At 40.5% G+C, this 14,486-nt stretch overlaps 2 protein-coding genes across 3 annotated transcripts; one reads left to right on the top strand and one right to left on the bottom strand.

Moving 5' to 3' along the window:
* The first annotated feature begins 160 nt into the window (after window positions 1-160).
* med29 (mediator complex subunit 29) lies at window positions 161-2,317 on the top strand. Its single transcript, XM_044353781.1, has 4 exons — window positions 161-362; window positions 531-589; window positions 686-770; window positions 1,822-2,317. Exons 1-4 carry the CDS (start codon window positions 198-200, stop codon window positions 2,047-2,049), a joined length of 537 nt encoding a protein of 178 aa, XP_044209716.1. The 5' UTR covers window positions 161-197; the 3' UTR covers window positions 2,050-2,317.
* A 1,117-nt stretch (window positions 2,318-3,434) lies between these two features.
* On the bottom strand, window positions 3,435-14,338 carry mlf1 (myeloid leukemia factor 1). Of its 2 annotated transcripts, XM_044353778.1 has the most exons (8): window positions 14,155-14,338; window positions 12,989-13,151; window positions 9,642-9,686; window positions 7,553-7,636; window positions 7,194-7,316; window positions 6,947-7,106; window positions 6,640-6,778; window positions 3,435-4,707 (listed from the first exon to the last, which is right to left on the bottom strand). In XM_044353778.1, exons 1-8 carry the CDS (start codon window positions 14,199-14,201, stop codon window positions 4,647-4,649), a joined length of 822 nt encoding a protein of 273 aa, XP_044209713.1. In that variant the 5' UTR covers window positions 14,202-14,338; the 3' UTR covers window positions 3,435-4,646. The 2 variants fall into 2 exon arrangements, with proteins under 2 accessions (XP_044209713.1, XP_044209714.1); XM_044353779.1 differs by lacking the exon at window positions 9,642-9,686.
* Window positions 14,339-14,486: the final 148 nt, after the last annotated feature.

The raw sequence follows: 14,486 nt of genomic DNA, 5'->3' as shown, positions 1-14,486 counted from the left end.
CCCGCCCTACACTGCCTCTGATTGGCTAGTACTCGTTGCCTTCGTTGGTTTGGTTGGTTAAATTTAGGCATGAAGAGTGACATGATTGGGTTAGGGTAAGAATATCAAGAGTCAGAGCCAACCCGAGGCAGAGGAGGGGCGGGTCTTTGCAGAATACGGGTGGGGGGAAAAAAATTACGCAGTTGTAGCCGGTCAAGATGGCTTCCCAACAGCAGCAACCCGGTGTGCCGATGTCTCAGCCCGGATTACAACAGTCTGCCACATTACAACAACAACAGCAGCAGCAGTTGAGTCAACAGCAAGACTTTGATCCTGTTCATAGATTTAAAATGCTTATTCCACAGCTGAAAGAAAGTCTGCAGGTAATTGTTCCCGCATCAAGCTAAAAGCTAAAACCGAAAATGCCCTAAAATGTCACAATAGATAAAGTTGCTGTGCTAACGATTTCACAGTCCAAGTTCTTAATTTTGAGAGATAAATTAAAGATTTGGAACATTATGCTTTAACTTAAAGCCTTTTCTTTATCTTAGAATTTAATGAAGATTGCATCTCTGAATTTGGCCCACAATACGTCAATAGACAACGGCATGTAAGTAGCTTGATTGGGGGGGAACGTTTACAGCAATGGACCTGAAAGAAAGTTGTTTCTAATTTTTGAATGTGTCTTTTGTTTCTTTTGGTTTAGCAAAAGTAGCGACGCCACCGTTCAGCGCTTTGACAAAAGCCTGGAGGAGTTTTATGCCCTTTGCGATCAACTGGAGCTGTGTTTGGTAAGACTTAAATACACAAAGTACACACATATCATCAAAAGTATGTTTGTTGAGCTGGGACAGATCCTGTACTGGATTCTGGCAGTCAGTGATCTCCACAGCTGAGAAGAAAGTTCCCTTATTTATTTATGTCAACCTTGTCTCTTTAATTCATTAATTCAAGTGCTCAGTAATACTGCTAATTTTGGTAAATGAATAATGCTCAAGTGTCTAAGAGCTAAATATAAATGTACCTTAACATTCAATAGGTGGTGAATGAGTCACCATATTTTAGGGAACTGTCAACTGTAGCTGCAACTAACGATTATTTAAATTATCGATTAATCTTGCAGTTATTTTTTTGGTCTACAAAACGCCAAAAAACAGTGAAAAATATCCATCACAATTTCCTACAGCCCAACGCGACGTCATTAAATGTCTTATTTTGTCCAACCAACAGTCCAAAACCCAAAGATATTTAATTTACTATAATGTGAGACCAAGAGAATCAGCAAATTCTTAAATTTGAGAACCTGAAACATCAAATATTTGGCATTTTTGTAAAAAAAAAAAAAAAAAAAAAAAAAAGACCTACATAATTCCTCAATTATCAATTATTAATTTTCTCTCAATCGACTAATTGATTAATCAACGAATCATTGCAGCTCTACTGTCAACCCACCTGAAAACAAACTGATTTTCAACCCTAATTCTGTGTCCTTGTCATAAATGGAGTGAACACAGATGAATAGAGCCTTGCTAGAAGATAGTATATACACAAATGTAAAGGTATACACTGTAGGATACAGTATGTATATAAAAATGTGTGTAATTACTGAGACAAATACATCAAGATAATCCAAAAAATCAGTGAAGTAGAAATTTAGTTAAGTGTTTTTTAAGTTTTCCTGTCCTGTAGTCTAAATGTTGTTTAGAGGGTTTTTCACTTTCTCTTGAAAAATGATATTGGTGAAACCTCAAGGACATGTAGCTGAACAGTCTAACACGCCACATACTGTACCAACACTTACAACTGAAAACACAAACTCATCTTTTTCTGTCCTCTGTGCAGCGGCTGGCATACGAGTGCCTCTCCCAGAGCATCGACAGTGCCAAACATTCACCCAACCTGGTTCCAACAGCCACCAAACCAGACACAGTGCAGACAGAGTCCATGTCTTATGCCCAGTACCTTGGCATGATCAAGTCTCAGATCTCCTGCGCCAAAGATATCCATAACGCTCTGCTGGAGTGTTCCAAGAAGATTGCAGGAAAAGGACAGCCTCAGGGAATCATGTAGACCTGGACTGACTATCCCAACCCTTTATGCATCCGGTGACTTTTTGGAATTTCACATTTGCTGTTTAATGCTCAAGATCCTGTGTATTTAGTTTTGTTTTGTTTTTTTAAATAATTTATGTTCCTTGTTAACGCTGTGTAAATATTCCTGACAAAAAGTCATGTTCTAAGATGACCAGCAGGTGGTGGCAAAGTTGTAACTGCCAACTCAATATTCACAAGTCTTTTGTAGCTTATTTGTATTGACTATTAAAATCTTTCTACTGATACTGGGGTTTTCTCATTATTATTATTCAAGATGCAAAAGAGACTATCCATCATTATCCTCTTTATCTGATGAAAGGTTTTTAAATGAAACCATGATTTATAAGCACAGAAGCCCATGTAGATGCAGGTAGTGTGGTGAGAAAATAAAATCTACGGGGGAATTATAAAAGAAAATCCTGCAGCCAATTCCCAGAGGATTATCTTCATTTGATTTTTATAAAAACAAAAACATGGTTTAATTTTACTCTTTTATTTGTCAGCATTAAATTTTTAAAAGATTGAGTGCTGGAATTAGTAAAATAATTTTAAAATATCAGAGTTACAGACTCAAAATTTACAGTGGCAGCAGAGTAAAGTTTCTTCTTAATAAAAGAGATCTGTAAACATACATAACATGCAAGTAATAGCAAAGCTCTTTATTGTTGGAAGATTCTGTAAAACTAGTGTCCTGTTTAACTCTTATAAAAGCAATAATGTTGATATAATGGGGTGACAGAATAGTAGCCCGGTAAAACCCTGAGGAATTTAAAGAGAAGACATTTTGCAGGGGGAAGGAGAGGTTATGAGATTGTGCAAACTTTTCTCCAATATGTTTCCTCTTGTCACATGACAAACCAGAGAGGCATAAAACAAGTATGACCACTGAGTTAACTTTCAGCACCCTGAGAAGTTCTCAAGTGGCTCATCCATGTTACGTAAACATACTAGGGGAGCGTGCCACTTTTGTCTGCATGCTCTGTATTCCTGGAATAAATTCAGTATATACTTGGATCCTTGTTGAGCTGTAGTATATGGGTAAGAGGTTCCTTCCTATCATATGTTGGAGAAAGGAATTAATGAAGTCTGATACAGCAGCACGTGAGCGGGGAGCCTGGTGGGCTTGCAGCTGTGTAACATCTCAGACCAATCTGAGCTACTGACAAGTGCTTAGATCCAAAAATACTACCCTGGGTCATTACCAAACAAGCACAACAAGAGGTTCATTACAATACAGGCTCATGCTCTCATAGACCCTTTGCAGGCATAAACTAATATTTTTAAGTTGTGACTAGCCTCTTTCTTTATTTCTTATCAGTGAGTACAATAGATATAATAAAACAAAACACCAGATTTATCATCTTATTTTTACATTTTTATTTTTAGATGATAGTCTGTGTTGACATAAAACTTATTTTTAAAGCTTGAAAAAATATACAAGAACAAAGCTAGAGAATAATCCAGACATTGTCAAGAGTTTGTGCTATGCAGCGCTGAGTTCATCAGATGAAAAACAAGAGAAACCAAAGTAACAATATAAAAAGGGAAGCTTATTATTTTTCTTTTTACAAAGATTACAGCAGATAAAATACATATATCTAGAACATCAGATACTAGACAATATAATTACAAACAGACAATTTAGACATAGTGTAAGTGCATTAGTGGATTTCAAACGAGTCAGTAAATGAGTCACTACATTTTGTGGCTAGTTGCATTATAAAAATGACATAATTTGACAAATCATAGAACAAATTCTATTCATCGGATGCAAAATGTTATGAATTCATTGCTCGTAGTGCAAGTAGTGTCTATGAACCCTCCTTTCTTATGTTGTATTGGCTTATTTTAATTTGTTTCAACCCCACTACATCCACAGAAATACTAATGATCCCTTTGGTTTCCTGGTTGGTGTGAAAGAATAAGGACCCTTTGTACCATTATTGTGATTCTCTATCAGCCACTACAAGTAATAATTCTGTCATCGCTGGTTTTGCATGTTCTACAGCCCATAAATCACATTTATCTCACATTACTGTCACTATTCTCCAAAGCATACCATAGGATTTTCATTTTTTTCTATGTTTGAACTGCCATGATTTTAGCTTAATCCCACTATGGCATAAAATTAACTAGCAGAGACCTTAAAGATACAATTCCTGACTAGCTATAGGGCTTCCCCAAACCCTGTGTGTCTTGGCATTCTTCTGTTTGTTTTCATACTCAGCTGTGAACCATGCTGAGATTCAAAATGTCAACAGTGAGATGGCAGAAGCAAGCTGACCCCAAAAGAGCAGATCAAATGTCCACTGTAATGGAACAGCCATCTCCAGCAGGTTTCAGTTCTCTGCAAGTTGGTAAAAATGGGCAGCAGTAATATAAAATGTATGCAATTGGGCCAAAATATGTAAAATCACAGATAAAAGCTCTTAAATATTTCAAATTGCGGGTCAGTGCCTTCTGATTCTGTCTTTCATGTTGATGAGACTGGGGTGTATATATGAGTACAGAGCACCAGAGTGTAATGTGTAATGCTTGAAGGACTTTAATAAGCATACAGACAGAACAATGTTTTTACTGCTTTGTCGAGCAATTCATGTTGCTTTTACCCACAGCCGTGGCCTTTGGTTGTTCTCTGTGGAAAACACAAAAGAGAGAAATTAAATAAACACAGTTCAAAAGCTTATTAGCCTACTATGATAACATATTTTACAGAGCATAATGTGTCAACCATCCCCACTTGGGCAACTTCAACGCCAAGATTGGCAGCAACAACCGGGGTTATGAGGAGATCATGGGGTGGCAGGGTTTGGGCGAGATTGTTTGTTTGTTTTATTGTTTTATTAGGATCCCCATTAGCTGCTAATTTAATGACCGCTAGTCTTCCTGGGGTCCTCGCAAGAAAAAGATTACAACAGAACACAATACAGAGTGTTATTGATAATAAATTAAAATGAGAAAAGAAGTTATTAACAATGATGATAAACTAAATGAGGCAAGATGAATGAGAACAGGGAGAGAATCGCCGACCTGTGTGCCACAAGCAACGTAGTCATTGGCGGGAGTTTCTTCCATCACAGAAGGATACACAAGGCTACTTGAGTACCAAATTGAGCATGTGTGCACTGGGAAAAGGTTCAGAAGATCTCTTCAAGATGTGTGCGTCAAATGTGGAGCTGATGTTGCTTTGGACCATTATCTCCTGGTCGCCCATAGAAAGTTGAAACTGGAGAAATTGGATTGGGAAGACCAGCCAATGCCAGAGGTATAATACCACATTTCTGAAAGAAGCAGCCAGGTCAGAAGAGTTTGAGATCACGCTCTCAAACAAGTTCCAGGTCTTACAAGAGCTGCTAGAGGAAGAGACCATTGACGAGAAGTGGCAGGGTATAAAAGAAGCAGTGACATCAACATGCCAGTAAGTGCTAGGCACCAAGAAACACAGCCACAAGAAATGGATCCCATCAGAGACCTTGAAAGGGATTAAGGAGAGGAAAAAGAAGGCGGTGGCAGTAAACAACAGTCGCACACGAGCCAGAAAGGCCAAAGCCCAAGAAGAGTACATAGAAGTGAATGGGACTGTCGAGGAATATCAGGGCAGACAGGAGGAACTACATGGAGATGCTGGCAGCAGAGGAAGAAGAAGCAGCTCACCATGGCGACATGAGGGACCTGTATGTCACCATCAAGAAGCTTTCTAGAAAGTAGCAGACCAACAGAGAGGCCAGTGAGGGACAAGGATGGGAAGACAATTCCAGATGTGGAAGAAAAGAAATGTAGATGGGTAGAGCATTTCAAAGAACTTTTGAACAGACCAGTCCCACAGAACCCAGTGGATATCCAGCCAGCTGACAGTGATCTGCCAAGCGATTGCAGTGCACCTTCTAAAGAGGAGATCCGCAAGGCCATCAAACAACTGATGAACAAGAAGTCTGCAGCACCAGACAACATTCTGGCAGAAGCACTGAAAGCTGATGTTGAGACCAGCGTGGCAATGCTCTACCCCCTATTCATAAACATCTGGGATGAGGAGCAAGTCCTATCAGAGTGGTAGGAGGGGTACCTCATCAAGCTCCTGAAGAGAAGTGACCATAGTTCCTGTTCTAACTACAGGAGGATAACACCGCTGTCCATCCCAGACTTTCAAGAGAGTCCTCCTGAACAGGATGAAAGATGCCGTCAATCCCCAGTTCCGAGACCAACAAGCTGGCTTTCGCAAGAACAGGTCCTACACTGACCGGATTACAAAGCTGCATATCATTCATTCTGGAACAGTCACTGGAATGGAACTCACCTCTCTATGTCAACTTTATTGACTATGCAAAGACGTTCGACATAGAAACACGGACGCTGTGACCTGGAGGCAGACATGAAGAGAACTGGCCATACATGGGGACAGCTGGAGAAATTGGCCCAGGACCGGAATGCCTGGAGAGCATTTGTTGGTGGCCTATGCCCAAGTGGGGTCACAGTAAGTAAGTATCTCCACTTGTTTGTCATTTGATCCTGAACTGCAGATTCTAGCTTGTCTTCAACAGTACATGGTGTCTGATCATGTACTACTGACCTGGTGGCCTGCTTAGGACCGGTGAGGGCTGCCCGCTGAACACCACGTAATTGCGGCTCCCCCAGGTGAGACATGGGGCCAGATGGTTGAAACTTGGACAACTCCTGCTGAAACTCTTCATCAAAAGTTTGTGCTTCAGCTGTGGGTGGAAGATAAGGATCATGTTAGGAAACAGTCTGTCTGTGAACTGATGGCCTGCAAAATCCACTGAGTGAACCACAGAAACCTAAAAAAAATGCCAAAGATGGCCTTGTGACATTTCAAATCTTTTCTATTCATGTAATGGTAAAACAATGTACAGACATACATTCATCCAAATTCTGGAAGTCCTGGTTGAACTCCTTCTCTCCTGTTTTCTTGTTGAATTTCTTCTCAACTACGTGTCCCCTGTCCTGGATGTGGTGACCAATGGACATCTTCTCCAGACCACTCTCCGAGTCTTTGACTGCTCGCCGGGTCTCCTTAATCTGATGATAAAACATTATTTACTATATATACACTGTATTCCAGTGTACTGTGGTGTTATATAGTAGCACATGTGATCAGATACTTACCCCTCCTGGGGCACAGCGTGTCGATGAGGTTGCCTGGAAGACCTTAGGAGGCCCATTTCCCACCTTTGAATATGTCATGACTGATGAGGAGCTGAATGAGTGGGTGTTTGAAGCTGTGTTCTCCTGGCACACACACGCAAAACACAAACACACACAAACACACACACACACACACACACACACAAACACACACACACACACACACACACACACACACACACACACACACACACACACACACACACACACACACACACACACACACAGTGTTAGGCAGCTATGGTTTATGTACCACAACAGTACATAAGCAGCAGAAAGATAAGGATGAGAACACAAAATCATTACATGAGTGAACTCACAGTGTTTCTGTGCATATCCTCCACCCTGTTCCTCATGTTGGCCATCATGTTGTCAAACATGCCGAAGGGGTTCCTCATCAGGTCCTGCACACAAACAGATGGAAAAGAACAGCCAGAGATGGGACCAGTTTAATGGCAGGGCTCATATGCCACCTGGTCACTAGGCATTATCAGCTCATAAACAGCTCCATCATGTGAACAAACACATATGCAAAGAGTAGTGTGCTATAAGTGTCTTCCATGTGTGCTGTTTGAGACTCTATAACCAGGACATTCACATTTGGTCACTTCACCATATGTGACCTAGTAACATTCATAATAAACCTACAGTACAAACAAAATCCAGCAGCGAATAAACATGCTACTTCTTATCTCTTACTAATTTAGGGGACCAACTTATTCCAGTTCTGTGTTGCTTTTACCAGAAGCTAATCATATCAGCATTAAATAGTTTAAAGGTATTGTGTTAAATGCATCGATGGTCAGTAATTGCATGTTTAATAAAGGTTGTATATATTGCAGGGCTGTTGCATTGGATTATATTAGGCTGTAGAGGTCTTTCTATTTTTCTGGGATTTCACTGCAGGTTGTTTAACAAATCAGATGATATCTTAAAAAATCTTGATTGTAATATTTGTTTGACTACCTTGTAAACTGCCCCTTTATTATTCGAAATAAAATACAAAATCTAATCACAGAAATAGAGGAAAAAGCTTTGCATGCAGCATGTACTTCAGGGCTGGAGGTGCTGGAAACTGCACAATGAACATGTAAGTGTTTATGTTGGAGACTGCACATTCAGCCTGTAAAAATATCATCAAGGTTCTTTTGTTAACACTGACAAGAGCAACACATGTTGCCCAGCGCTTCCTCAGACTGAATCTGAAGAAGTGATTACATTGATTAACCTTCAGTTTAGTCTGACAATTAATCACTGACATTATTACATAAATGCACAGCATCATGCGTATCAAATTGGCTCACATTTGAAATATCTTCACGTTCAATTAGTTTTTGTCTGTTAAAATGGACCAAAATTTAGAAGAAACACCTGCATCATCAGCCAAGAAAGTCGTCATTAAAACAGAACTAGAATTTTAAAAAACACATTCACTGTGGTTGCCTCCTTGTAAAATTTAAATATTTCAGACTTATAACAAGAACCAGGGTTACATTTTGGATTATCTTATTGAAACACAATCTTTTATTTTGTGGCAAGTCAAAGGAACAAGAATGATGATGGTGCAAGTAATTGGTGCATGTAGATCTCACAAAACTCAAAGAACAACCATGACACCATCATTTCACACATTGGTCACAGTGTTTCCACTAGAAGTATTGTTAGCAAACCTGTAAATACTTTCTGTAAAATGTAATCAACCTCTTTTAGATTTAAATATTATTATTATATCCTGACCTGAGGACAGGAACTCCAGCATTTCTGACTTTTCAAATGCCTGCAACAAATCCTGATATTGGGAAAAGATTAGGCAATTAGCACATAAAATCAGACACAATGTACACAAGCTACTGTAAGTTTCCATTGTTCCATGTACTGGCCAATTAAAAACACTTCTCTCGATGAAAAAGATCTGTTTTAAAGAGTTGTTATCTCATTTGAGAGGTAAACCTTTAGCAGATACACTTTTAAAACATTTTCAGAAAGTATTTTATATATTTTTTGCATTGACAACTTGCCTATTCACACGTATTATATATCATACAGCCTACACATTGTTAAGGTACTGGTGGCCTCAAAAAGTACATGTAAGAAGTTAGTGTAGTTCCAGTCAGGCTCAAGCTTAAACAATTACTGAGTAAAAACATTTGCTGGCAATATGATGATGAGACATTTACCCCAATATACCAGGACTTGGCATGATATTGAAAGTTTGCAGTGAACGTACTGTAGAGGAAACACTGTAACCGTTTTACAGACCACTTCAGAAGACACAGGCTTATGTCAGTCAATAAGTAAAAGACAGAGGGAGTTTAAGTGTTAGAGCATGCAAGCATGCACTTGGCAAGCATGGGTTTAAATGAGAAACTCATACGATGGTGTAGTTGAACAGCACAGGAATCTACTGACCGTGTTGTCCATACTGCCAAAGGGCAACAATGATCGGCTCATATCCTGAAACAAACAACACCAGTTAAGCAACGTAGAATAGTTTTGTATTTGTATCGCGTGATGTTACAAACACACACACACACACACACACACACACACACACACACATAAAACTAGGGTAGAATTTTTTGCATGTTTGTTAAGATTGTTGCCAGTAAGCTGCTGGTTTGTTGTTAGCTTGTCTTACATCGGTCACTAAGCCCTTGACACAGCTTCACAGAGCTCTCCACATGGCCTTAAGCACAACCCTTCAAGGCCATGAACCTTCTGGGGAGTAACAGACCAGTGAGGAGGGAGCAGCCTGCAGCCTTCAGTCAGACCATGTGTTCTCTGGGCCCAAACCGCAGGTGTTTATGACCCTGCGGCCCCAGATAAGCATCTCAACAGCTATCACTATGTGTGTATGTGTGTATTTGCTGTGGGTGGGATGTGCGGGGGGTATTGTGCGTAATCAGTGGGGTGTTGAATGACTTGTGTTCCATGCGTAATTGGGTCGCATTGCCGGAGATTAGCGCAGGTTTAACACTGAAACTGAGCTTCATTCTAGGAAGGCTGCAGAGGGCGGGATGGTCCAGCCAGGACAGGGATCTAACAGGGGTCGAAGAGTCCAGAGCTGCTCTCTCAGCTCTTTTCAAAGGTCAAACTGATGTAAAACACTCCTGACCAGTATCTATGAAGCCTCACGGCCAATTTTATCCCAGAGTGGCATCTATGAACTAATAAATGCCAGTTACATATCTGACGGCATTATATTTAGACTGGGCCGGGTTGAGCAGAGGAGAGATTGGGGGTACAACATAAGGAACCCAGTGGTCTTTAACACATTATTTTAGGCTGTCTGGACTACTGCAGATTGACATCCTCTTCTCTCCCTCAATCTGATATTGAACCTGCCGCTACGCCTTCTGAGGCATGCTGCTCCTGCTCCTTGGGGGGCTGTGAGTCACGCCATAAGGGGACTTGAACTGTACATGTGATCCATACTTAAAGGGGAAAGAGGGGCGGTGCTGCAATTTAGGACTCCTAGGAAGGTGTACACCTCCAGGGAGTTAGAGGCATTCTGTTAGATTTCTGCTCTTACTGTAGACCTAAAAGACCATAGAGGAAATGAGGAGGCACTTAAACTGATTGTGGTGATGTTAGTGAGGGGAACTTTCACACTGCCAAACTTTTTTTCACTTTATTTTTGCAGTGTGCTAGAGCAGGAGGAAAGTCTGACTTTAAAGGGTATAAATCGACAGCAAAGACTATATCAGCTCTGGCTATGCTCGAGTCGTTACAACCTTTTCCCATCCCTAGTGCCACCAGTCATGCTCATCTAACTTAAGAGGTGCTTTTACAAACAATTGGCCAGATGACTGTGAGCTTTGAAAGATGATATGAAGCGGCTCAAGGATATACTCGGCAGAATGGGAAAAGTGAGAACTCGTAGCAGCCTTGGACAGTAAGAAGGGGCTTATTTTCCCTCTGAGAATCTAATGCAATCTAATACAAGAAGTAGAAACTTTCAGGCGTTATGTGGCCAGTGTGTGTGCATATTTGTGTGTGTCAGCATGCCAGTGTTATTTTGCATGCTGCGAGTGGGTGTAATAGTATAATTCAATACTATATGTGTGTGTTTTGTGTGCACATTTGTGCCTGTGATATTGGAGAGCAGCATGAGAGTGAGCTGTCTGTCATCTAGCTGCTAATGCGCCAGCACTGCCAAGGCACGTTCTGCCAAACAGATGGACCAAAAGAGCAACAATGAAAAAAACAGAGTGTCCATGACATCCACACATACATGGCTTTACAAAGCCAACAACGCAGCACCAGAGATTCAGCCCTCTGACCACTGCTGGACACCAGAGAATGGCTCCTTATCTTCAGATAAATGAGTGTGTGTGTGTGTGTGTGTGTGTGTGTGTGTGTGTGTGTGTGTGTGAAAGCTAGAGAGCAGAGTTCTATGGGAAAAAATGGATCCTTGTGGTAATTCAGCTAGCCCTAATTCCATTACCATACAGTAAGTATTCTGTTTAGTGACTATTAATAAAGATTGTTAAGGGATCAGGCTGCTGTGGACATCTCTTTTTTGTTTAAACTACAAAACTCTCACAAGAACCTTGTTAGTGTGCTGTAAAAAACTCTCCATCTGACACATAATCGAATCTTCATACTATCCTGTTGTTTTGAATCATACACATATACAGTATGTTGCTTCATATTAGATTAAATACGTTGTTTGGATGGACATTTTGCAGTGTAGCTCAAGTTCACCCGCTGTCACTGAGGTCATCAGTCAAGTACTCAGTGCTCCTCCTCAGTTGGCATTAGCTAGTTAATGGCATGATGTTAATTAAGAGGAATCAAGTTGCTGGCTATTGGGGCTAGGCTTCTGATTTAAGTCATTATCAAGGATAAATATACAGGCCCTCATGAGGTAGTAGGATTAAAGCAGGTGACAGGGACTAAATTTGACTTAGCAAGGATGAATGAGCAGTGCAGGGGCTGATTTGGGAAAGGTTAACGGGTGCAGAACATGGCAGACCAAAACTATCCTGCTGCCTGCCTTGGCAATGCCAGCCTGTAAAATCAACATCATAATGCTGTGGAGGAAACAATAAGACCACAAGTAATCTTTAACCATCATACTTTGACGTTATACCTAGTTAATAACAGCCATGTATAAAATCCAAGATTTATGGGGAAGAAGTCGTATTTGAAGACAAACTATATGCTGTTCTGTTGTTCAAAAGGTTAAAAATACTACCAGTAGATCAACTAGCACAATATCAAAATAAACTGTTATTTTCAGCCGCAGCTTATCTCAGCAGAGCAAAGCAGAATTCTCCAAGGTCCTATTGGTGTGAGTGTTGAAGAAGTTTGTGCTTGTATTTGCAAGAAAGCAGTGTGTCAGTGGAACAATGCACTATAAATAGGGGTCCTCAGGGCTAGATATAACTGTCCAAAGAGGCCAAGGGGGTTGCCCTTCCACTAAACCAGAGACTCACATGGCCCCATACCTCAGTGAATGCCGCTCCAGTTACGCTGCCAGTGGCCAGCTTCCACTATAACCTTAGTAAACTTGGCACTTCCTCCAAACACTAATCTTCTGTGGTTATAAGGTCATAAGGCTGCACCATAAGAGCAAAAACAAAGAACTGCTGAAGCAGGGGCTGCGTCCTACATCATTTAGTCAGTCATGGGTCTGTACACACATGGATAGTGTAATACACTTGGTAGAGCTTGGGTTGTGTTTTACTTCTGTCCAAGAGTAGACCAACATCTCACACTGAAAAGGTACCTCCAGAAATGCATGTTCTCACCCTGTGTTGGCTCCTCAGTGCCTGGGATGAGCTGGGCTGTTCTGCCATGGCGCGACCATGGGTTCTCCCATCCATTAAACTCGGCAACATGGGCCAGCCGAACGGCTCAGAGAAGCTACGCATCATGTGCCGCATATGATCCCTGTGGGCATGGAATGGATCCCTGCAGGAGATGAAGAAGTAAAGACAAAGTGAATCTCAAAATTCACTAAGGAATTCTCTGCTGGACAATGATGAGGACTGCAAACCATGATGAAGGTTCCTGGAGAGAAAGGCACTTTGTTCATACATTTAAGAGTGACTCCTATCACCTATGTCAGTTTGGAGTTCATTAGGGATAAATTCTTCAATTAACACAACCCACTAAAATAAACAGGACACCTAAAATAATTTCAGCCACCTTTACACTCCTCTTAAAAGTCGGGTCAAGTGTGGCCACTCTAACTCAGCAGATGTCCACTCATGCAATAAGTGAAAGTGACTATGTGAGTTTCTCAAAAACAGTACATTACTAATTACTTTCTCTAAATTGTACTGAGTTCTTCAGTCTTACTTACTGCTGTAATTAACATATATTACGAAAAATTTACTTAAAAAAACACCTCCTTTCTAAATGATACAAACTTGTCACAAGCATCGAAAAAGATACATGGATGGACATAAAATAATGCTGCACTACATAATGAGGTTATACCTAATCACGACTTTGACATACATTTTCAATCTGCAGTTTAGTTACATAAATAAACACTTTTATAGATTGCAAAAGGTCAAGGCTAAATAAATTCAATCAAAATTTGGCCAAAGTCCAGTTTTACAGAAAAATAATGATGGAAAGTGGGACTTAGGTTGACATTTTCTGCAGAAACTCACTTATTTACTTAACGTTAGCCATAAAAAAAAATAACGTTAGTCTTTATCTTAGGATTTGCGTTAACTAATTTTATTATTAGCTTGTGGACACACATTTGAATTTGTCTGGGTTATCTATATATTTATAACCTTTCTTGACTGGGATATACCCACTAAAAACGGTTTATCCCCGTGATAAACTAAATTTGATGCACTGATACATGATGCTAACAGCCTAGCTAAAGTTAGTTACAATATCAACTCATATGCCAAAACCGTTATATTGGCTTTAATACAACGGTTCAGCAACTCACGAGAAGAACGGATCCTCATCAAACTCCCTGATGTTACTGTTGAACATTTCCACGGATTTTAAAGCTGTAAACAAAAAACTGAGATGAATGTTTTCAAATAATAATAATGATAATCCGTGTCCGCCGCAGGTGTCCCAGCTCTGCCGCTCAGCCTCGGTGGGTAGGTACTGTCACTATGGAGGTGGAACCCAATTTGATTTAGAACCAAACTCACGCTGACACCGGCCACGTGAGGCGAACTCGGCCCTCTGATTGGCTGGTTATTCGGAGCTTTGAACTGTAACTACACCGGCCGTGTGTTGTGGGTGGCTGCCATGACAACGGCACTCTAG

Source organism: Thunnus albacares, chromosome 6 (assembly GCF_914725855.1).
Source record: "Thunnus albacares chromosome 6, fThuAlb1.1, whole genome shotgun sequence".
Taxonomy (NCBI): domain Eukaryota; kingdom Metazoa; phylum Chordata; class Actinopteri; order Scombriformes; family Scombridae; genus Thunnus; species Thunnus albacares.
This window is presented reverse-complemented; position numbering and strand designations above follow the sequence as displayed.

Coding starts and splice junctions, on each gene's coding strand:
- mlf1 (XM_044353778.1), bottom strand. CDS start 14,201: ATGTTCAACAGTAACATCAGGGAGTTTGATGAGGATCCGTTCTTCTC. Junction 9,687..12,988: donor CACTGAGGAGCCAACACAGG/GTGAGAACATGC, acceptor TGTTTGTTTCAG/GATATGAGCCGATCATTGTT. Junction 4,708..6,639: donor GGTCCTAAGCAGGCCACCAG/GTCAGTAGTACA, acceptor TGTTTTCCACAG/AGAACAACCAAAGGCCACGG.
- med29 (XM_044353781.1), top strand. CDS start 198: ATGGCTTCCCAACAGCAGCAACCCGGTGTGCCGATGTCTCAGCCCGGA. Junction 363..530: donor AGCTGAAAGAAAGTCTGCAG/GTAATTGTTCCC, acceptor TCTTTATCTTAG/AATTTAATGAAGATTGCATC. Junction 771..1,821: donor ATCAACTGGAGCTGTGTTTG/GTAAGACTTAAA, acceptor TCCTCTGTGCAG/CGGCTGGCATACGAGTGCCT.